This window comes from Gavialis gangeticus, unplaced genomic scaffold (genome assembly GCF_001723915.1).
Source record: "Gavialis gangeticus isolate Ggan-Ray unplaced genomic scaffold, GavGan_comp1, whole genome shotgun sequence".
Lineage (NCBI taxonomy): Eukaryota > Metazoa > Chordata > Crocodylia > Gavialidae > Gavialis > Gavialis gangeticus.
Genome location: NW_017729022.1, coordinates 80708580 through 80733473, shown reverse-complemented (window position 1 = coordinate 80733473; position 24894 = coordinate 80708580). Strand labels below are relative to the sequence as shown.

Genomic DNA, 24894 nt, shown 5'->3' with positions numbered 1-24894 from the left:
AGTGCTAGTTTCCCCACCTGCCTTTAGGCACACCACCCACCTGTCTTTCCTGCCGTGCCTTGTTGTTAATTACTTATGTGCCTGCCACACACCTTCCCCCTTAAAATAGTTCCTCAGGGAGGTTTTCCCTGCTGTTCCTCCAAAGCAGGCTCCCCTCAGAGCCTGTGAAAGCCCTCAAGTGGCGAGCACCCCCAAAGGTGCTCCGCCACACACCTGCCCCCTTAGAATGACATTCAGGGGCTTCGCTTGGCTGCCTTCTCTGCTGGCTTTGTCCCAGACTACTTCAGCCCCTGCCACGTGGCGAGCGCACCAACTGTGCTCCGCCACACCCCCCCAGTGCCCCTGAATGTCTGTATTTAGCCTTAAGGATGTTTAAAGATAGTAGTCACAAAAGTTCACAACCTAGTAAATTTCAGTATAATAAGCATCCCCTAAGCTCCTAAACTTTGGTTTGGTCCAGTGTCTCTTACTTTTGTGATAGCAGGACTGTTAGGCATGGTTTATTTTTTTGAAAAAAGAAAAGTAATACAAGGCCACTGGCATAAAATATTATCTCATGTACTGATTTGGAGGTCCACCTGCCTTTCAGATTTATAGTCTGTTCAACTAGCATCTAAACTACAGTAATGCCTGAGTTGTCTTTGGGAATGAGGGTGATTGTGGCCTGCAGCTTTAAATAATCCTTTCTTCTCTTTTTCTTAAATTAGACTTTAAGGATTAATCCAACGGAGAATTGAGAGGAGAGAAAACTGATGCTTTCTTTGGTTACAACTGCCCATTAACAACTGTAGGACTTTTGGATTAAGAGTTACAGGGCACATCCATATGTCATCCTATGTCACCGTAGTGATGCACTACAACGACATATGACACGCTATGGCAATGTACTAATCATGTGAGTTTATAGGTGACTAGCAGTTACTTCGCCGTAGCAGCACGGTCCCCCGTTTTAGTGTGCCTCAACAGCAAAGTAGTGGCTAAAACTAACTGTGCACCACACGCTTGCCACAGTTCAGGTGGTTCCTGTGCTATGCTTTAGTATTTCCTTTTACAAAAAGTACTAAAGTATGGTGCAGTAACAGTATCGCCATACAACGACATGTAGATGCGCCTATAGTATAGGTAAGATACAGATACATGTATACTTTGAGATAAATTATTAGCTTTCATTTTACAGTTAGATTTATTCACTCAGCCTTTGATATTAAAATAAATAATAACCCAGGAGTACATTTCAAAAGAATTTGTCAAACTTAAGTGGTTTGAAATTTAATCTACCTTAGCTACTGGGCCATGTTCACCAGCATGCTCTGAACATCTTCATTCTCTTGTGATATATTAGCCCCATGAGATCAGTTAGTAGCTGCTTAGTATCAAAAAAGCAGAGCTCCAGCAAAAGGTGAAGCACGAAGGTTCCTCTTAGAAATGTGTATTTAAAATAAATGGGCAGATTCAGGAAATCCTATAAATTCTCTGGTGGCCCACTGAACCCAGTGGCTGGGTTCTCTTGTGACCCTTCAAATATGTACAGAATGCGTTTGTATGTGCAGTGAATGTCTTCATATTTATGGTGTCAATTCTTATATACAAGTCTTCTCTGCATTTTTCTAACCAGGCAGGTGGCTCCCCTTTCTTTACAAGCTTCCTGCAACATCCGTTTAATATGTGTAGCATGGAAATTATTTTGATCACTCTTTTCGGGGTGATGCTACTCTAAGTGAACAAGGTGCTGTGTACGAAAAAAAAATTCAGAATTTTTAATTTAAGATTATTCTCTATGTCCATTATTTGTTTTGTTTTGTTCTGTTTTCTGTGGCTTTTGTAATGAAACATTTTTGTGTTATTTGTTTTCATTGTTTAATATGTGCTGTTGGTGCATATATAAAAATATATATGTATTAAGGGCCATATTGTGCATCTGATATGCTCACTTAACTCAGCTTAATGAGCAGTACATATTTGCATCATTCCAGCTGTGGTACATTGTCTTTGTGAATGCCATTTCAAAACTCAAGAACAGTATCATTGCCAAGGGCTTTAGTTGGCTGTAACAGATCAAGAAATCAGCTGGCTAAAAGTACTTTTACCTCTTGGTGCCACTGTGAACAGGACCTTTTTTGCTTTGTTTTTCTCTGTTACATTTACCTTCCTAATTACCACAGACAAGACCAATAATGTACATTTCATGCCGATCGATATAATTTAATTATTATGGTGACATGAATTCACTGCTGTGCCACAGGCTATATTAATTTCTATTTGTATTTTCTTATTATATTTTATAAACAGGGTTTTAAAAAATACCCTCCCTACGAAGATTTGTTTTTACAAGAAAGCCATGTACCATTTACAAAACAAAATTAAATAAAGAATTGAAGGATTGCAGTGAAGTCCATGCCTTAATCTTGAGTATTATCATCAAGAGGTTACTGATCTTTTTTTCCATATGCATAAAATTATCTGCATTATTATAAATGTATTTGAATCATGCATTTTAGCAGCATTTGTTGAAGTTCTCCAGAACCTAGGCTTTAGGTTGTGTTCAAATAGACAGACAACAAACCACATCTTTGAACGTGTTACTAGTGTTCTTTTATTCTCTGTAGGGGGCCTGTGTTCTTGAATCCACCATCCTCAATTATCAAGAACAATTACTGAAATCTCCTGAAAATCCCTTTAAAAACCTATCTGTCTTATATCTTCTTCTTTGAAAAGGTTTAATGTGGTTTCACGAGTTACTGATATTCCTGCCAAGAATAAATGCATACATCAAGTGTTGTGCAGAAGAGAATCTCTGCTTGTTTAAATTAGACAAGCAGTGCATTTATTTAGCTCTCTTGCAGAACAGCTCTTTGGGAGTTGGTAATCTATACCCTAAACTCACCAATGTGTTACTAATGGAAGGGATGTTGCTGTCTGTTGGATAGGTCTGTGATAGCTTCCAGATATGCCTTTGGGGCTTCCTAACTTCCAGAGGTTTTGGGTCAAACCTTCCTTTACATGTGCAATGGTACAAAAAGCTATGCCCTGGCTATGTTTGCTGAGCCAGCATGATCCTTACAATATATACCTGAGTCTGAAGGGAAACCATGTAAATAGTATCGTAAGTGATATGTTTACATTTTAAATGATTTATTACGTTTGTAGTGACCATACAGAGGGTGCTGAGATCTGTTTAAATGGTGTTTCTGTAAATTGTATAACAAACAAACTGAACAGAATATATTTTTAGGCTCCTGTCCACTCCCATTTATGCTAATTTACTAACCTAACACTTGGCTTTTTGTCAGATTTAGTGAGGAGTGTTTTGAAACATCCTGCAAATTATATTCAGGATAAAAATCTAAACGCATCAAGATATGAAACATAAAAATAAGCACAAAAAAAAGTTACAGCTGGTAAGAAGTGTCTTTATGTCTTTTTAGCGTCTGGTGAGAAAAATCTATTTAACCAGTTTAGTTACATTAACAAATAACAAAAACAAAACAAATTAACCCATATGCAATTTAAATATAAGCTATGGCAAAGTAGAGCTGAAAGTCAAAGCTGACATATAGCTTTAGTGCATTACTTTTGATATGATCATTTGTTCACCTAATTATTGGAGCACATGGACAGATCGGGAGATTTTCACTGGATATTAATGATCAGTACTTCAGAAGAGGACAAAGCATTAAAAATTATGAACAATTCACTGTCTGGTCCACTGCTATAGAGTTGCAAATTGAGAAAGGAAGAGAGAGTGGTTTGAGGAGTAAAACAGATCCAAAGAGGAACAAGCTTAGGATGAACCAGTTGTGAATTTTTTAAAAAGATGTATTTAATTATGTTTGTAGAAAACAACATGTGCCTTGCGTATTGGGTATTGGGCGCAGTGTTTGGGTTTTTTTATAAATATAGGTATAAACAAGGATAAAGATTTAATTAAAGAACCTAAATCTTTCAGTGCCTAAAAGAAAAGAGTGAAAGACTTGTGCAGATAAGACAGCATCCATATCTGCACTAGCGAATCCCCACTTCTATCAGGCCTGTGATCATTTCAGGGCTGGATCCTCCAGGATGTTAATTTATACCAGCTGAGGATTGGGACCTCATTATTTCAGATTGTGTTATTGGGGCAGGCTGAGCTCCCTGCTTCTGACCTACTTAATTTCTCTGTTTCCCATTAGTCCCTCTTTAATAATGTAGCCTGCATTTTCCCACTTTCTTTCTGAACTCCTGGGTTCTTTGATGCCACTTCTGCTTCCGTGATTTCCCCTATTGCTTTTATCTCTGTCATCTCTCAATACATAAGTCACTGTGAGACAATCTGTTGCTCTCACTGAACGCTGCCCTGGCTCATCTGGAGCAAGAGAGCGACAACTGTTTCATGAAATACAGCTAAAGAAATACAGCTCCCTGTGACAGGACTCAAAAGAGAGAGCTTATTCCCCCTTGCATAGAACTCCTTTTATTTCTGCTTAGAGGCAGAGTAGTGAGTTGTGCATCTGGCTCCTGTTGGCTGCTGATAGCATCATGCCTTCTAGCTGGTTGGTTGGGACCATGGGACCATGCCCATCCAGGAACATGCCTGCTAATGTTCTTGAGTGCTCTTGAAAGAGTCTGGCCGCCTCCTTACAAAGTGAAGGAAAAGAGGAGGAGTGTGAATTCAGTGGAGGTCAGGGTGACTTCAGGTTTCTGTTTGCCTGGCAGAGCTAAAATATCTGGAATTCTGTGATTGCTAAGATAAGCAGTTGTCTACTGCACCAGCGACAAATTACCTGGCTAAATGCTGGGGAGCAACAATTCCCTGTAGCTGTACCATTTCAATATAAGATTAGTGTGACATATTCCAGGAAACAATTTTACTGACCCATTAAATCCTATATCTTCATGCAGTACACTAAGTATGCCCTAAGTTGTTATAAATAGAGCTTTATCATGTTCTGTGGGATTCAGTACTAAGACAGATTGTTCTAATTTCTTGTTTTTTCAAACCACAAATTAAATATTCCAGCCCTTCCGACAAGCTGAGAGCTTGCTTATGCTGTCAAGAAGCCTTTAGTTAATAGAACACTTTCCTTCCTTGTTTGTTCTGAGATTGTATTTTTTGTATACATTCAAGCAATAAATCACTATTTCAAGAGCATTGGGTTTCTGCCTTGGAAGTTTCTATAAATTACTGCTTAAATTAAGGAGTATCAGGTGTCATTTCTAAGCCTTTGCTGTAGTAAAGGACCCCAAGCAGATTATTCTACTGTACAAGGGTAGAATATCTAGCCTTACAGTGAAGTTCCTAGGCATACTACTAAAGAAGCTGGACACTCAGCTCTGTGGGATAAGAGAACTGCTTGTCACTCCCACATTCTTCTCACTGTGGCTCATCCCTGCAATAGTCCAACAGTGAAAAGATCCAATCCTTCTTATTACAAAAGAAATAATGGGTCCAGACCCTTTTTCTGGCAAATGTCTTAGCTGTGGGACCATCTCAAAACTGTTTCATGTAGGATACTGAGGAGTGAACAGTCCTGCTGACCCTCACATACAGAGAACTGTGGAAGCAGTAAGGCCAACCTGCCAAGCTAAAAATGTGATAGTGCATGAGCATTAAAGGGTGGTGAACCCCTTCCTAAAGGAAGAATAGCTCAGAAGGAAGAGAACTTTGTGTGAGGCAGAGAATTTATGGGAATTAATGGGAATATGAAAAGAATTCCTCTGGAAAGATGAGAAATTGTATGCAGATGTGTGGAGACCACAGCTTAATTTTCTCTACAGTTTCCTATCTCATGTTCCATCCTTTTCCCCTGTCATATCTCTCCCCACATCCCTAAAAAAGGAAAAAGATCTGTTCAGGGGGAAAATGTGAGTAGACTCTTGGGCCAGATCCAGATGTGCAGGCACATGTAGTTTGTGGTACCGCAAACCTCTTTGCAGCACAGGGGCAAAATTTGCTACCAGGAAATCCCCTTAGCAAAAAAAAAACAAACAACCCACAAAAACGCAGTGCAACCCATGCCACAGGAGCATGCACCAGCAGACACAGAGACTCAGTCCTCTAGGGAGACACTCTGGCTGCCAGCCAAAGCATCCCCCCTCCTCTAGTTCCACCACGGCCCCTCTAGTCTGCCGTTTCCCTGCAGTGAGGCATTTTGCCCCACACCAAACCCCACGTCCAGGGGCATGTGTAGTGGCAAAAAGTTTAAGTTTAGATGCAGTACATATGGATAGAAGTAGACTGAGAGAACATCATCTAGGCAAAAAACAAGTATAGGGTAAGCAATGTGCTTATCTAGTATGGACAAGAGGAGTTGAGTGAGTACTTTAGTTTCCATGACTCTTCAGTATCGTGGTCTTTGGAACTCCCAGGAAAGACAACTGCTGAGATGCAGGCAATTTTCCCAGCAGGACTGGACTGGTAAGAACTTTTTTACCTGAAACAGCCATCAGATGCTACTTCTCCATCCCCTAGTTCCCTGAGTTATTCCATTGCCATGTTCTTGATATCCATAAACATTTCTGGCATCTTCTTCAGCACAGGAGTTAAGTGACAGTTTCACATTTATTAACAATCTTTTCTTCAAACCAGATTTGGGAATACTAGATAAATTCTGAAAGAAGATTTTGCCTTTTACTGAGAAGTCCTAGATAGGAGAATCAGAAGGAAACAAGGTATTCAAAGTAAAACAGATGATGGAATCCAGTGAACAGTGTAGGAGTGATCAATAGCACTGCAATCAAGCTAATGGTAAATATTTGCAAGGCATACCACACAATCCCACAGTAAATCAATTTTAGTGAGCTAAGTCAAATCTGGTATTTAGTAATGATTTGAGCTATCCTTTGCCACCTAACGTGTGTCAGCACTTTGCGCTTCTACTACAGTCCATGCTTCTGATATGTTCATGATCACTAAACACAAGCACTTACGTGTTAGCATGTTTATAATTGGGTGTGATACCCATTAGGTTATTCAGTTCTTTCCTGTGATGATGTGATCCAGTTCTCTTGCAACACCAGGAAAGAAGCAGACCCTTCTCATCTTCATCTGAATACCCAGCAGCAGTCATCATCCTTCTTGAAATCTCACTACATCAGATTCCAGACAGCTTTTAATAATAGCAGAGTTTCTTTGGCATCAGTTGGAAAATAAAGAGAAATACACATTTAAATGTTGATAGGAAGCGAATTCAAGCAGCCAGATAATGGAACAGAAGCTGCAGTACACTGTCACAAAAGTTGGCTTGCATAGAGTGAAAATTAATATGTAGATGTATCATAGATAGAAAAACATTTTCTCGCAATTTAAAGGCTGCCGGGATTTCTCCCAGCTTGTCAGATTTGAGTTTGGAAGTCTGTCTCATCTTGGCAAGGTTTTTGCCTTTTCTCTTCTTTATTCTGCTCCACAAATTGCATTTGTCTTGACTTTGGAAGTGATGCATTTGCCTTGTTCTGTACTTTAGAGCAGAAGGAACCGATTGTAGGACATGTAAACTATTACAATGCGTTTTCTCTGGTTGCACAACTAGTTTCTAGTGTTCAGAAGAATACTGATTTTTTTTAAAAAAGGGTTTTCTTGCTCAGCACTCTTGATTTATTGTATCAGACAGAGTATTACATTAAATCTATTTAATCTCTCAGGTTTTGACATCTAAGGAAAGAGAATAATTCACTATGACTTAGAGTCAGCTTCTTTTTTCAGGTAATTTTTCAGTAATATATCTTCACAGACCAAATTATCAAGTTCCCCAAGATTTATGCCACAAGTTCAAGTGACATCAGCTGACATGATACCACCTTGATGCAAGTAGGTATTACAGAAATTCTAGGTGGGAATTAAGACTGTTCTACAAGTTATATCAAGATGAAGGGATCAAGGAAAGTTTTCTATAAAAGATGGGAGCATCAGCTTCACATTTCTTGGTGCTTCTCTTGGTCGTGGATCCCTTGCTATTCTAGATCCTTAATAATATCAAGTGGCCTTTTGTACAGATAGAGTTTTAATTTTAATCCAAAATCAAAATGTACCATTATGCTGATTCCATTATATGGAGCCAGAATGGGTGGGGCTAAAATAGTCACATTTAGAACTTTTATAGAGGACATTGCTGATGGCAACAAATTCATGCCCATTTCTCAGATGTTAAAAACAGGTAAGCATTGTTACAGTGAATGGAGTTGTCCAGTTTATAGTCCAAAGGGCAGAGCACACCTTGTGACACTAGGGAAGAACATTGTTATGGTGTCTTCACCAGAGGAAAAAAAGGCAGGAAATACATGTAAGAGGTTCTCTTTTCAACAGGAATTATAGGGCCAGATTTAGTCAGATTGTGAACAGGTGCAACTTTGAATTGAATATTTTAGGATTCTGTTTGGCCTGTATCTGGCATCAGGCATTAGATCTGAAAGGAGAAACCAGCATTAGCCAATATATCAGAGATCCTTGTGCTCTTTACTTCTCTATTGCAGGTTATGAGAACTGAAACTAGCCTAGTGGTAACATGACTTAGGTCCTATGAAAGTTCAAGTCATAGAATCACAGAAGTTCAGGGCTGGGAAGGACCTTAAAAGATGCAGTCCAACCCCCCTGCTCTGGGCAGGAATAGTGCTGAGATCAAATGATCCCAGCAGGGTGTATTTCCAGTCTCCTCTTGAAGACTTCCAAGGTTGGGGACTGCAGCACCTCCTTGGGACATCTATTCCAGATCCTGGTTAACCTTGCCATAAAGAAGTTCTTTCTTGCATTCAACCTGAAACCATCCTCTAACAGTTTATGGCCATTGCTCCTTCTCCTCCCATGGGGCACCCTAGTGAACAGTTTTTTCTCCCAGCTCCCAATATTCACCCATTACATACTTATAGATGGCCACCAAATCCCCCTCCTCAGTCTTCTCTTCCACAGGCTGAACAGTCATGATCTCTTAGTTTTTCCTCATGTTTTACTTTCAAGTAAAATAATTACTTTTTATTTAAATAACAAAACAAAATGAAGGCCCTTAGACCTAGAGGATTAAAGGGACCGTATTTGGTTTTCCAATTAACATCTTTAAACACAAGGTACCACAGAATATGTTAAGATTAGCATGGCATAAGCAAAGATGGGCACAGAGCTTTTTAACTTCTGCTCTTTTGCCAAATTGAAGGCCAAATTCATTTCTGGCAGAGCTGCAAGGATGTCAGAAGAATAGAGCCTCTTTCCCTCAAAAATAAATTTTCCATGTGTATCAAAGTCATCTCCATAGTCTAACTCTTTATCCCAGTGCACCCAGTGCGAGCTTTGCCACCAGAAGATGCATTGCCAGACTGCCCCTAAGTAGTTAGTGCCCAAGTGAAGGCAATGGGATTCATGTTAAATAAATATCAACTAGCTTGCATACGGCTTGTAGAACATGGCTTTCCATTTTTGCATTCTGCCAGAACTGGCAAAATGGTATCATAAAATGTTCACAAGATGACTTGGGTGTTATGAAGGAACCATAAATTAGTCTGTTGTTCCTGGCAAAGCTTAAAGAAACATTTTCTTCTATATTTACAAAGTCTATCTACACCTTTTCATCACCAAGCATTCTACTCTGTCTTCTCTTTTCTTGTTGGCTTGCATCTATCTGTTCTAAGAAATTACTTTGCATTGGACTTGTGAAAACTAATTTGTTTGGGGAAATAAATATAAACCTTCTTTGTAAACCTTCTATCCCCCTTCTACAGTTAGGTAGGTCTGTATAGGCATCCATCTAGCAAGCAAGACACAAATTTGCTCAGAGAGAAGAGCCATGGAACCAGCCTTTCAAACAAAGTGTTTCATAAATTGTGCTAAGAGATCATCTCTGTACCAGGCATATGACAAATTTTGTTGTGTTACCAAATAATTCTTGACACACTTCCTACTTGACAGTCTTCAGTGTCCAACATGCATTTCTATTAGCTGAAGTGAGAGGAAGCTAAGTACTGAACATGATTTGTCTATGCCTACTTGCACCACCAGAGGGTAGCACAGGTTACCATAGGAAATGTGCGCGCGTGCACACACACACACACACACAAAATGCGCACGTGCGCGCACGCACACACACTGTGCGTATGCAAAAAAGGTATCCTGTCCTATGAGAGAGAGGAGCAGTAATATAATTGAAGCTATCTGGAGAACCATGACATAGATTACTAACAATTTCTTCCACTAGAGTGAACCAGAGAACTGAACTGATTTGAAAGTGCTGGAAACAGAGCTGCAAGTGTACCAGTTTATGCACCTCCTCTGCAAGAGGATTTTGTATACTGAACAGCAGCCAATAAGAAAGAAAAATATATATATTATGATATCGAGGAGACTGGCTGGGCTGCCTCCTGAATTTTGTATTTAAAATATACTAAAAAATAGTTTCTGTTTCTGTTCTCTCTGAATAGTTGCATTAGAGAACTGAACCTAGCCAAGGAATCAAGTTATAACATTCAGATCAGGCACCAATTCATATACCCTATTACTGTAAAGGACAAAACTACTTTTGATTTCAGTGAGGCCAGGATGTCACCAGCAGAAATCTTGATGATCAGCATGCCTTGATGATAAGCCTGGAAACATAGGCATAGACTGGATCAGTCCCCTTATGGAAGGGCTAAACAGTGTGTTTTTTAATGGAGAAGTACAGTGTTGGGGTTCAGATCTTTAATTTTAAGTTAGAAATGACCAAAAAGGCTGGTGTTGCTCTTTCAATTGTTATTCAAATCCAGGAAATGTAGAAAATATTGTTATTTGAATTAAAAACCCTGTCACATGTAAACACAGAGATGAGGACAATTATGTTGTTACATTTATTTGACAAAATATCCATTAACAAAATGTTTTGAAAATGGTTTGGGTAGAAACATCTCTGACAGAATTAAACAATTTGGACAAAGCAGTGAAAGCTAAACGGTGATAAATTCCTCTTCTTTCCCTGAACCCCACATCATCTCACTGCTACTACTGACAGGCTACAGTGTTTTGGGGAATATTTTGCAAAGACCATATTTTGATAGTAGCTGACATGCCACAGGATATTATTTACTTCCTAAGTTCCCAGAGAAACAGAACTTGATATAAGGTATCTTGAGAATGTTAAAGTCCCTTATACTGTCACTTCATATAAATAAGTAAAGCAGTTGCACCCATGTACTATAGTAAAATAATGCTTAATAGGGCATGATCTGTTTCAGTTTAAATCAGTGGAAAGGCTCCCGTGAGACCTGTATTGAATATGGGCTTCATATGCAGTCAATAAATGTTGTCAATGTAAAATTCCAGCTGAACAAAACTTTGCCAGCACATTTCAATGTTGAGTGTAAATGTTTCACTTGATATTTATGAAAGAAACTAAGTTTACTATCAGAAACCAAGTGTTTTTGTAAAATCAGGAACCAAACTCACAATCCTCACTAAATCTCTCCATCAGCTACAGACCCTGTTTACTACCGTTACTAACCCCTTGCTCTGTAATCTGTGTATATATGTCTAATTTATCAGTTTCTTATAGATTGTCAGCAGCCTGCTGCCTCCATACCGCCACACGGCGCACAACTAGCCGGGGGGCCACATTGCCAGACTGTCAGGTAAACTATAGCTAACTCTTTCTTTTTCCATATAGCTGCATGCTGTATCCAATATGCATCTGCCCTTGCCTTTCCTATACAAATAGTCTTTCCTGTTTACAAGATTCACAACTAATAGTAAACTTATAACAACTTGAGCTACTGTGATATATTTTGTAGTCATTGCATAATACCATTTTTCTTCCCTGCATGTATTAAGGAAGCTGTGCTTTTGTGCACAAATCAAAAGTAAAAAAATAATTTGGGATAATTTTTCCGTGCTTATATCCAGACATTTTTTTCAGTATAGTCAAAATACATTTATTGTGGGTAAAATCAATGGGATTTTTGCCTCAACTAGGGTAGCAGGATTAAACATGTCATTACAGCTGTCAGTGGGTTTTACAGCTAAAGAAAAAACAGTATTTGATTTTGGGGTGATGCACTAGAGAGAGGAAACTGCGGGTCAGGAGACATAAATTCCAGCATGTTTTCTAACACTGACTCACCAGGAGGGGGTTGAGCAAGTCATTTAAACCTTGGTGATGTTTAGTTTTCACATCTTATAGCGGGCAGCGTGAAGCTTCACCTTTTTAAAGCCCTTTGAAATATTTTGGGTAAACAAGTGCTATTGAAGGTCTAACTATTATTGTAAGAAAATAAATCAAAATATTGGGTTTGAAAGAGGAAACTCCCTCTCCCCTCATAAAAGAGTATTTGAAGTACCCAAATCTTTTTCCATCCTTGACCTACTCACCTACCACTGAAAAGTCTGATAAAAAAATTTCCCTCAAAGTAGTCAAGAATTTAATTTTTTTTGCCATAAATAAGGTACTTACTGTTTTAGAAATGTGGAAAAGTTGCTATTTGTATAGAAAATAGTTTTCAAAGGAGCTTAGGAGAGTTGAGCAAGCCCTGTCATTGTCTGTCTGAGTTGTGTGACTCTGTCCCCACCAATACAGTCTTTTAACTTGGTAAAAGTTGACTCAGCTTCCTTGCCCATAGACCAGGGGTAGGCAACGTTTTTTGGCTGGAGTGCCAAAAAACTCACAATACCTACCTTGGAAGGTGCCGGAGTGCCAGCACGCCAGAAAAACAAAATGAAGGCAGGGGGTACATGGCAGGATGCCCTGCTTGTGCCCCTTGCCCGCCACCCAAAGCCCCTGCCCCTCAGCTCTGCTCATACCCCTGCTGCCCCTGCCCCCCGGGCCTGCTGCCCCTTGCCCCCCAGCCCAGGCTCCGTGGCTATCAGCAGCTACCCAGAACCTGGACCAGCTGCAGGAGGCTTCAAACAGCTGCTGCGTCCCCGCCCCAGCCGCGGCCCGAGCTGCCTCCAAGACCCGGCCTCCGGGGAAGCAGCAGATACCTCGGGCTCCAAGGAGGCAGCAGGTACTGGCGATGCTCCCTGCTGTGCTGCCCTCCCCTGGGCCCTCCCAAACGCAGCATGTGCAACCAAGAGTGGCAGCACACAGAGGGACTGCACAGGGAAGCTGCCTGCTGCTGCAAGCTCCGTACCATCCAGGTCACACTTCCCCTGTGTGCATGGGAGCACTGTGGACAATACAAAGGGTTGAGCCCCTCACTGCTGCCCCCACCTTCAGGGTAAGTGTGGCCAGGGGAGTGGGGAGCTTGGAGCGACAGACAGGGCCCACTGGCAGCACATGGCCGGGGCCTTCAGCAGCACCGGGATGGGGCTGGGTCCCGTGCAGGTCCATGGCCCTGGCCCTGCGTGGGCCCTGGCCTTGGCCCTGCATGGGCCCCAGCCCCGGCCCCGGGCTCACCCCGATGCTGCAGACAGCCACAGCGCTGGGCTGGGGTGGGAGATGGAGGTTCCAGGCAGGGCCTGGCCCAGCGGTAGCACGTGGCTGGGGCCGGGCCCACCAACAGCACCAGGCTGGGGCCCTGGCCTAATCTCAGTGGTGCCGATCGCCCCAGCCCAGCAGTGGCAGTGGAGGTGCTGGCCAGGGCCAGACCCACCAGTAGTGCATGGCCAGGGCTGGTGCTGGGGCCCTCAGCAGCACCAAGATGGGCCTGGGCCCCAACCTTATCCCGGTACTGCTGATCGCCCTGGCCCAGCAGTGGCAGTGGAGGTGCCGGCCGGGGCTGAGCCCACTGGCAGCACCGGGATGGGGACAGGGCTGGGCCCACCAGCAGCACGAGGATGGGGACAGGGCTGGGCCCGCCGGCAGCACTGGGATGGGGCCGGGGCCCAGCCTGCCAGCAGCGCATGGCCAGGGCAGTCAGTATAGCCGTCAGCAGCACCAAGATGGGCCCAAGCCCCAACCTCATCCTGGCACTGCCAATGGCCCCAGCCCAGCAGTGGCGCTGGGCTGGGGTGGGCAGTGGTGGTGGAGGTGCCAGCTGGGGCCAGGCCCACCAGCAACATGTGGCCAGCCCGTCGGCAGCACCAGGATGGGGCCAGGGCCTGCGCAGGTCCACAGGCCTGGGCCCCGGCCTCATCCCAGCACTGCCGATGGCTCTGGCCCAGTGGCGGTGGTGGTGCCAGCCAGGCCCTCTGGCACCACATGGCCGGGGCCATCTGTAGCGCTGCGATGGGGCCAGGGCCCATGCAGGTCTGCGGCCTCGGCCCTGGCCCCATCCCAATGCTGCTGACGACTGCAGGCCAGTGCTGGCACTGGGCCGGGGCCCGCAGCAGCAATGGTTCAGGCTGGGGCCGGGACCACCAGCAGCATGTGGCCGGGCCCGGGGCCTGCAGCAGCGGTGGTGCTGACTGGGGCCTGCCACCGGCACATGGCCAGCAGCATGGGGTTGGGGCCATGGGAGGGTGGGGTTGGGGTTGGTGCCAGTGGCTTACCTGGTTGGAGTTGGCAGTGTCCCGGGGCTGGGGTCCAGTGATGGCAAGGGTCAGCGGCAGCACAAGGCTGTTTCCAGGCAGCCATGTGCTGCTCCATCTGGGCACGCCTCTTCCCGCCCCTTGGGGTGGGAAGCAGCCCGCATGCCACTAAAAACCATGCCGCATGCCACATAGGGCATATATGCCTTAGGTTGCTGACCCCTGCTGTAGACCATGCAAAGATCAAATCATGCTTCTGTGGGAGTTGAGTAATTTGGAGAGCAAAACAGAGAAAGCAGAAGTGAACTGTTGTTATCATCATCAGCTGTTTCTTGAACAGAAAATGTTGCCATTTGCATCATTTGCCAAGTAATATATGTCCTTTGCATACATGCAACCACATTTGATGCTCTTACTTGGAATATCCTAATTTGTTTTTCATTCTGCATCTGGCATTCAAGAAAACCCTATTCAAAGCAAAGTTATTCCCCCTCCAGAGATGAACTTTCCTACAACACCTCTGTGAATTCTGCATAAGCAGATCAGAACACAAGGATTGTACAATTACTAGACTAGAATTGAGGCACTGCTAAATTCTAATCCATTAATTGTTCTGGTAGCTCTCCCAGTGGCCCTGGGAAAGTCACAGAAAAGAAGAACCACTGCCATTACAAATTCACTTGAATATATTTTCTGTTCTTCAAGTAAACCTGTGGGAAAAGGCAAAATCCAATGGAAAGTCTCAGGTTTTTCTGAATTGTATTACTGGTGATAGCCATTTTGCCTTTGTATTTTCTAGTGAGGAGAACAGGGACTAGACTGCTCAAAACTATCATTGTTCAAATTTCAAGAAATCCACAGTGAGGTCCAGAGTTTTCATGCACTGGACATTCATATATACTCCTCTTTCCACTTTCCTCTACCATATTTCTTCCTTGTCCTCCTTCAGGAGCCATGGTTTCATCTAATCTCATCAGGTTGCAAGCATGTTCCTGAATTAGTCCTCAAGCGGAGATCACCTTGTAGAGGAGGAATGTTATATAAGACAATGCAAACGCTTAATATAATTTTACACGATTACATTCCCACGAGTTTAGAGTGTCACTTTATGTAATTATTCACTTGCTTCTCCTTTTCCTCATAGTCTGCAAAGCTCTGACCTATAGTAGAGAAGCAAAGGGATTTTCATAGGCCTTGGGGAAGTGGAGAGCGTGCTGCAGAACCTCTGTTCTCTTCCCTTCCCTTTTGCACGCAAGGACTTGATTTGGACCCTCTCCATGTGCAGTGGGAGAGCAGAATATAATGGTAAACTAAATCAGTACAGGTTCTAGACCCACAGTAATGGTCTAGGGCTTTTCCCGGGTAGGAAGGCAAATCAGGAGTTAGAAGCAGATTTGAAAATGTCGTTGAAAATGCTTTTCATACAGTGTTTAACCACTAAAGCAAAACCAAGGGACACAGGAAAGAAGCAATTTGTGGTTAATCATTTTCAGAAATGCATGTTAGTCATCCCATAACATGCATATATGTTTTGGCCTTTAAAAAATAATCATCAGTTTGGTGCTGTTCTGGCTAAGAGAAAAATATGCATTATTGGGTGTGATGGCTATACAATAGTGCCTGGCATGCTGTTGCCAAATAGCTGCATACCCTAAATTTTATCTGAGAGAGTGGTAAAACACAGCAACAGATTGGTTATCAGGACAACAGCATGATAGCATGAATATGTGACTGCTTCAAGTTCAGTAATTGGTATTTAGAGTAAAATCTGAAGGCGTCTGAGAGAAGAGCAAGAGTCACCCATTTAGTTATTTTAACAGAAAGCTATGCATGTTCCTGCCGTGTCCTGCTACCGCAACATGTTTACAGCAACATGACCACTCTACAGCACCTCTGCTGGGACCACACAATAGCTTATTTTGAGTGAAAGTCACACAAATGTTTTCCACGTCCAAGGATACATCAAATCTATTTGTATTCAAAATAGTTAATATTCCTGATCATAAGGGGGTTGTATTTTTTTGGTGGGGAAAGAGGATGGTTACTTAAATGGCATCCATATAAAATATACTTAATCTTGATACTAAGCGGTGATCACATACCTTTGCAGATTATTTGATAGTTATAAAGTATGTTGAATCCAGCGTAATTCTTATTGACTGTAAATAGGCGTTGGTGAACAGCACTGGGTAAAGTAAGAACAAATCCAAACTGAATCTAACACTAACCTTTCAGATTCAGAAATATCTGGTCAAGTTCCTTATTGGCTCGTGTTTATGTTAAGGTTTGTTTCGAAATATTGTAGATAGATTTGGAAATGTTCTGAGAGAAGCATTTCTGAATTTCCCAATAAACCAAACAATGGTTAATGAATGGTGGAAATCTTGACTAATTTGCCATGACATAACCCCAATTTCTAGCCCCCCAGAGTTTGGAATAAATAGCAAGATTTTTGGAGTCCTAGCTAAATGCTGATGTTCTGCCATTATCACCTGTACCCACATGTCTATGATTTACTGCATTGGGCATGTGATAAACTATTGCTATATAATTATCCTATGAGTATATGATACAGTACAGTAGAACCCCCAAATATTTCACACCTGACGAGAAGGTGAGGTTTTGTAAAATAACCAGGGATTTACAGCGCTGCAGCCAATAGCTGCATAGGACTGCTGGAGTGCTTCTGTTCTTCTAAAGGTTTCTGCTTCTCCAGTCAGTGACGTGGGACTACTGATGAGTTCCAGGTGAGGCGAGAAGTGGTGCTATTGAAAGTAAAAAACCACTGCAAATGGCCTAGCAGCTCATCCTGAATTCTGCAGTTAGCTGCAAATTAATATAGTTGAGAATGAACCAGATATGAATGATCTGGATTCTACTGTACATTGGGTGCATCTACACATGATGCTACATCACCGTAGCCACATGCTATGGCAACATAGCATCTGCAAGTGTCTACATGTGACTAGCAGCTACTTCACCGTAGCAACACATTCCCCCAGTACACCGTACCTCTACAGCGAAGTAGCTGCTAAAAATAACACGATGCAGTATGGGCTGTTACCTTGCTGTGATTTAGTACTTGCAAAAGTAGCTCCTTCCCTCCATGGTGACGGAAGGGAAGTTCCTACTTTTGGAAGTACTAACGAAGTACTGAAGAAAAGACTAAATCACAGCACAGTAACAATAATACCATAGCGACACGTGTAGAAGTGCCCATTGGGCCATATACGGCTTTTGCTAAGCTCATATAATATATACACAGTCCCATATTATTCTTCAGAAACTTGCAAACATCTAAGCTATGCAATAAAGTATTTCTAAAATGTAATATGTTATTATATGAACACTATAATTCTGTACAGAAAGCATGTGGCATATGTCAATATAGCCCACTGCTGATGCATTATAGATATGACCTACCATATTTCACGGTGTATAAGTTGAATTTTGAAGCCAGATTTTTAACTCTTAAAATTCAGCCTTGGCTTATACACTGTCCCCTATGAGCAACGGTGCCTGGACACCTCCCCCCCCAGGAGCTCCCTGGGAACTTGAGCAGCACATGGCCCATTGGCAGCCCACCCAGCCAGCCCCAGGGGGTGCAACCACTAGGGAGGGAAGGATTGTCCCCCCCCCACATCTCAGGAGCTACCTGGCCCACCAGCAGCTCACCCCCTGCCCCAGGGGCAGGCAGGGAAGTTCTGCAACAGGAATGATCAGGCCCCTCACTGCTGCCTTCAGCAAGCTCCTGCAACCACCAGGACATCTGTGCTGCCCAGGAAGGGGCTGGCTTGCCCCATGCGCAGTGTGAAGTGTCAGGCAGGGGCTGGGGAGGGAGGCTAGGGGTGTCAGGCAGGGATGGCCTCCCCCCTTGCCCTTCCTGACATCCTGTGCTGTCTGTGGGGCAAGCCAGCCCCTTCCCAGGCAGTGCCAGGTGTCCTGTTGGTCACAGGAGCCAGCAGAAGTGGGGCGGGGTTGGGGGGTGCTGATCCTGCTTTTGGCAGAGCCTCCCTACCTGCCCTGCAGCTAGGGGGACAAGTTGCTGACAGGCTGGGCAGCCCCTGATCTGTGGGGAGGGAGGCGCCCAGTTTTTCCCTCCGCTGCAGCAGCGCCTCATAGCCAGCCAGGTGGGCTGCCAGCAGGCCATGTACCGCCCAAGCTCCCAGGGGCCTGATCCCACTTCCTGGGACCCCACCAGCCTGCCACCTCTCCCATGAGCCCGCCGGGGCTTCTAACACATCACACACTGAAGTGGGGTCAACTTATACAATAGATATCCAAAAATCCTAACTTTTATGTACAGAAATATGGGGTCAACTTTTACACTGTGTTGACCTATACGCCATAAAATATAGTACTTACATTTGGTAATGTTTTATGAAATGAGATGGTTTTAGGAAAGAGGAAATACCAGTTATTAGTAACACTGAAAGGCTTTACATAATGCTTTCCAGCTGGTTTTAGAATGATTAGTATTTCAAGTATTGCGAGTGAAGACTTCAACTAATACTGCAATCCTCTTAAAAACACATAAGAATCCTACCTCTGAGAAGTGACACGGACACTGTCATAGATTAGGTGAATTAACAGATCCATAAATAATTCTGCCCATTACACAGAGTTCCCTAAAAACATGAACGAAGGCTAGACATTAAAAGCAGCATTTAGCATACATGTAGGGATACAGGTCTAGCTGTAATAACATGCAAGTTTAATCACAGTTATAAATCCACAAACCTATACTCTTCCCTGTCTTTGTATTGTTTGGTTTTACAGCTTGCAATTGCTATCATTTCACACTATCTAAAATGCTGAAGAAACCTGATGCTTAAGCTCCAGGATCCGCTGCCGTATTGTTTGCATGAATACATACTACCCAACAAGCACATGGCATGCCCGTTTCCCTTGCTGATTTTAACTTGTGAATGATGTAACTTTTGTCTCTGTACTACTATTTTAATTTGAATGACCGAACTATATCTTTTCTCTGAAAGACAATACAGCCTTAGGATAAAGACTGTATGAGACTCAAACTGACTACGATGGCAAATGATTAATACTGTGTGTGTTTTGGTACAAAAAATATTTAAAATGTCTATGCTAATTACCTTGTAATTTTCTTGTCTTTTCCTCATGTCCCTAATATCTGTTACTGTTTGATAAGGGAACGGTGAGACAAATATTTCATTTCTGTATCCACAAAAATGTTTTTATATACCAAAATGATAGACAACTTTGAAAACAAAAAAGACAGGCAGCTACAGGACCACAAATAGAAAGATGAGCTTAATACTACATCAACATGTTGCATATTTTGAGCAAGTGGGATATATTTGTATGAGACTAACTGTCTACAGGCATCTCCTCACCAGCCCCATATGTCTCCAGGTATATCACTGTACATTGTTTGCTTGTTTGTACAGGTAGGAAGCCCCTCATGGGTCCCTTCATAAAGAAAATTAATAAATAAATAACCCGTTCTAACATTTTTGACCAATTACAGAAATACTAGAAAAAAGTGCCTGTTGTTCCTATCTTGAAGGTTTAAGCGGTTCAGAGATCTTGTGCTGGCTCTTGGTAAAGGAAGACATTTCTCCTTAAATGTAGATGTCTTCGTTCCCCAGCTTCCTGCTTTATGAATAGACAACTGAGATAGGTGAAGAGCTAATTCAAACCCCTTCTCCATAAAACGCACTGCAGTCCAAAAAAAGTGCAGTCTTAGAAAACATTACATTGATTTTTTTTTTAAACTCAGCTATAACTTGGAGAAAAAACATCTGGGCTAAAATATTCAAACCTAACTGCCTAGAACTAAGCTTTTGAATCCATATGTAAATCCCCAGAACATAATCCAACAAAATGCTGAACACTTCAGGCACTAATCCAGCAGCAGGATCCCTCACATGCATAAGTATTTGGTTTGGTCAGTGCCAAGAGGGTTTAGCCCTGAAATAGAAGCTGCTTACCCCCCTGTTGGCTGTCAAATTCAAGATCTTTAGTCACCATTGGCAACTAAAATTGTCAGCAGATGCAGAAAGGGGGTGAATGGCAATGGCATTCACCTTCTGGATTCTGGAGCATCCAAGGCAGCTGTGCTGACGAGCCACTACCTCACCACCAGAGGTCAGTTGTCTGGCCCAGAAAGTCAAATAAGTTGCACACCCCTGAATTAAAATATGCAAGCCCACACTTTTTCTACTCTTTTTTTAATTCTGTTAGACTCCTCTGATTTCAAACCATTAATCTTGCAAGGTAAAATCCCGGTGGTGATGGTGCACACCCTTCTCTTTGAGCAAATCAGACATCATTTCTTTGTTTCCCTAATTACATTCTATATATCTATATCTATATTTTCAATGCCTCTGGCATTTCCAGTTATGCATTTCCAAATATATTTAACATTTCAAATTGGTTTATATTCAGCAACAGACTAATTGCATTCCCTGAGCCAACACATGCAATTCACCAGTAGTCTGTATTGGAAAGATAATAGGGAATAGTTTCTTAAGGAAAAAAATGGAAAAGACCCACCATCCCTGGAAGTACAGGGACATGAACCATTGGGCTTTCTCATGTACAACATGGCTGAACTTGGAGCAGTTCCAACATCCATAGTAAGCTATAAAAAATAAAAGGTTTCCAGGTAGATTTAGACTCTGCAGGTGTTCCTGAGATTAATTCACTTGTACACTGTACCTGAAGCCCAGCTAGCTGCACCTTCTCTTGAAAAATTAAGGGCTGTCAGATATGAAATATTTCTAAGGGTGAAAGTCACCCTTGTAAAGAAACCTAGATCTAAATATTTAGAGTAAGAGTTTATGGGGTGAAGATGTTTCTAGAACTAGAATTTTAAAAAATCAATCAAACCTGTCTTAAAATTATTTAGAAATTAAATAAGATGTTACTGAAAACCTTGGGAGCTTTATTTAAAGTGGTAATGTAGGTTTTTTGTAGGAATGCTTTGGTTGAGACATTGTATTTTCAAAGGGATCACATTTCCAAAGAGGGTAAAAAGCCATCTTCTAAAATGGCACAGTTTGGTACAGTCAGTCATTGGCATGTATAAAATCTGTAGCATGCACATAAAAATGGCACTTGTATATTCCCCTCGAAACTGCTCCCACCAGTTTACACACACATTCATTTGCCTGCATAGCATCTATCATCTGAACATGCAAATAGCATTTGTATGTGCAAACTGGAGAGGAAGACATCTCCAGCACCTGATTTATATGTGCTGGTGCCATTTGTACATAGTGCATATATGCAGATCTTTGCTTGTATTTAAACAGAGGGTGTGTATTTGGACAGGTTTCATCACCTTTGGAGATGTGCTCCCGTACCTGTTTTATTTACATTTGCATGAAAAGCTGGCTGCTTATTTTAAGCACTTTTTCTCTTCTTTTAATTTTCAGTCCTAATGCTCTTCCGGAAGAGCAGCCACATTCCAGCTCTCAGTGTGCCCCTCTCAACTGTCTCTCTAAGCCTCCTCCTTATCCCTAATCTTCATATGCAACGTAAGAATAAAAAAACCAAACAGAATGGAATTCATGCAACAATGATACAGGTTGCTCCCAAACGGGTCTGGCAGACAATCCTGCCTTGTTGCTGCATTGACAAGTCTGGATTCATATCCGCAGTTTTGGCAACTGAGGGAAGGTTGAGAAGAAGAACACAAAGCACAGAGCCCAGCCTGTCAAGAAGACTTTTTATGGTTCCTCTGATTGTATTCAAACTTTGCTATTTGACTGAAGTTTAGCAAAATGTAACATCTTGAGAAAATGTTCCTCCCAGCTGCTTGGCTTTACCCTCTGGAATCCTGAGAGACATAAGCCAATATTAAAAAAAAAATTAATGTTACAAAATCCTATCTATACATCCCCCAAGTTCAGCCATAGGAACCAGTTTAGATTTTCTTTTCTGTTCTTAAGAGTATGTTATTTATTTTTCACTTTATTTGCACCATAATTCTGTGTTTATAAAATGCAGTCCTTTTTGTGAGAGTTGTATTTAATTCCTTTTATTTTTTTTTTAAATGAGCAGTAATAGCTTAACTTAAGAATGGCTGAGTTAATATTATGAACAATTGAGGTTTCTGATCTTGACCAGAGAGTCTGGCCTTTTTTATTGCACAAAAATGTTGATGATGGGGTGAATTGGAATGTTAACAAGAACTTTGTATTTTGCTGCTGCACTGATATAGTTTATGTACTTGTCTTCTAATTTCTATCACAATTGCTGCTGGTTTTGTTCTCGTTCTTCCCTGGAAGCTAATTATTAAACCTAAGGAGGCATTTATTTTTATTCACCTGCACGCTTGCATCGTAAGTATATTTTTGCATTTCAAGCAAGTAGATGAATTGGTGCTGTTTTTCTTTTTGGGTGGGGGGGTTCTATTCGGTACTTGAGAAAGATAAGGTGAAAGAACTTGAAGTAAAATGTTGTGTGCTAATTAAAATGCCCAAGTTGTTTTCTTCCTTCCAGCTCCCAAATTCAGGATGCTAGCTTGAGGCCTTACTTGTAAAGGAATAGCGCGAATGGTGGGGTTATAAAGATTTAGCGTGGACTATTCTGTGGCGAAATATCTCCTGCAGGTAGGGTTGATGGCTTGGATCAAAGGTGGTAGGATTTTGCTGTAGTGTATTTTTTTCCTTGCCAAAAATCAACAGACACAGAACCTTAGCTCATTGTCAGTTCTGACAAATACTCAGGTGATCTACAGTACACACAGATTCTATTGCAACAGTGCACAGTGTTCCTAGTTAAGGATTCTTTCCTGTAGAAGATGAATCAAGCTGGTTTTCCGAGTAGTGGATTTGCGTAGCTAAGTGAAAGATAGCTGAATTTATTTTGCACAGAACCTGACAGCAAGACAAGTAGCTAAGTAAAATGTTGCCTTTTAGCATCTTTGGGCTTCCCATTTGGTTTCCAAATGAAAAAAAATATAAGTCCAGCCCACTCATTGCTAATTAGCATACTACTTGCTCTTGGTCAGGTGGCCTTAATTTATTTAAAGGAGAAAGGCTCTGACATTTCCATGTCTCCTTGTCTGTTCCTTCTCTGCAGTATAAATATAGTCTACAGGACAAAAACGTGATATAGCTTATGTTATGCAGCTGTTGAGAAAAAAATTGCTGCTGATAGAGTTGGAAAAATTCAGCATATTCTGCCTGAGTGTGAGACAAACGAGCAGTCTTCTCGTATTAATGACGCTTACCAAATGTTATAATATACAGTACATAGCAGAGGAAAGAATCAATGACCAATCAGTGTGCCTAACAATCATCATTACCATAGTACCAGTAATGAAGGTGCTGTAAATAGAAGTATTCTATGTAATCAACAATGTACATTATGTAACCTTGGCAGAACATTTGAGCTGTTGTATCAAAATGTTCAGAGTCAGAGGTGGAGAAAAATAGAAATAAATTGGTGTAAAATTCTGATCATACCAACCTGACAACTCTTTGCAGTGTTTTTATATAAGTTTCTATGCTGTTCATATGATCTTCCTTATGTATCACTCACATAACTATTTAGTCCCCTACTTAACCTACATGTTGTCTTGTTTCAAGAAAACCAGATAAGACTTATTTAACATTTTACTGTTTTGGCACTGGAGATTACATGCTATGTAGATTTTTATTAAAGAACTGTTTTGCTTAGGGCAAGTGTTGCCTTTAAGCACCTCAGAATAACTGACCTTGTTAAGTGGTACATTGCTATTCCACAATGATACTGTCTATGTTCAGCAAAGACAGCTGCTGTATATCAGTTCAGCGAGAAAAGGATTAGCATTGCTACACTGAATACAGTTGCTGCAAGCTTTACTTTGAATATTATCTCCTTTTTTCGTGTCCAAACTAAATATCCAAATTAAACATCTGTTGAAACTTACCAAGAGTATTTCTTCTTCCCTAATTTAAAAATGAATTTAAAAAACCTCCCAGGAAGCACATTATTTATTTCAATGTAGATATGAATCTGTGGGGGGAAATGCCTATTTTGAAGTATTCATCCAAGAGTGTGTTCATTTTTTAATTGTGAATTGCAAAGTAACTTTGGGAACTCTGAAATACAGCACTGGTATGCTTGTTTGGACCATGAGTAATAGAACAGCTTTCAATGAATTAGAGGTTATGGTCATCTTTTATAGAAATAAGTGAGTTTTTTAAATTTTGATTCTATTGTTAAGCTTGACATTAATTTTTAATTTCTAATTTCTTGATTTCTAATTTTTATATACAATAAAGCAGAAGTACATGAAAATTTAAGAGAACTAGGAAAAAACCAACTTAAATGTAAAAATGACTGTAGTTACCATTGCATTGTAAGTAATAAAGCTTTGTGGGCCTCAGAGAAGTCTTGCAGCTTTTGTCAGTTAACCAGTTAAAAAAGAAAATTCAGATAACAGAAAGCCTTCTGGGTGAGACGGTAATCAGCAACATGCAGTTTTGTAAGATGTCTTATAGGAGGCATTTCTGTACACAAGCAAAAACACAGGTGTCTGTGGATGTTGGCAAAATATTGTCTGTTGCCATTTATAGACATATTCCTTC

At 41.5% G+C, this 24894-nt stretch overlaps 1 protein-coding gene across 8 annotated transcripts in view; it reads left to right on the top strand.

Annotated features, from left to right (window-relative positions):
- Positions 1-24692, top strand: part of BICD1 (BICD cargo adaptor 1) — a 316001-nt gene extending 291309 nt beyond the window's left edge. For 2 of the 8 annotated variants that reach the window (XR_002096917.1, XR_002096916.1), the window contains 3 exons: positions 11484-11559; positions 15282-15637; positions 21751-21820. Coding sequence is in view for 6 of the 8 variants with exons in the window: in XM_019515468.1 (XP_019371013.1) it covers positions 21751-22094 (344 nt within the window). In the remaining 2 variants the exon portion in view is untranslated. Of the gene's footprint in view, positions 1-2289; positions 2382-11483; positions 11560-15281; positions 15638-21750 lie in introns of those variants that run through there. The other 6 variants (XM_019515468.1, XM_019515467.1, XM_019515469.1 and 3 more) reach the window with 5 other exon arrangements.
- The last annotated feature ends 202 nt before the right edge of the window (positions 24693-24894 follow it).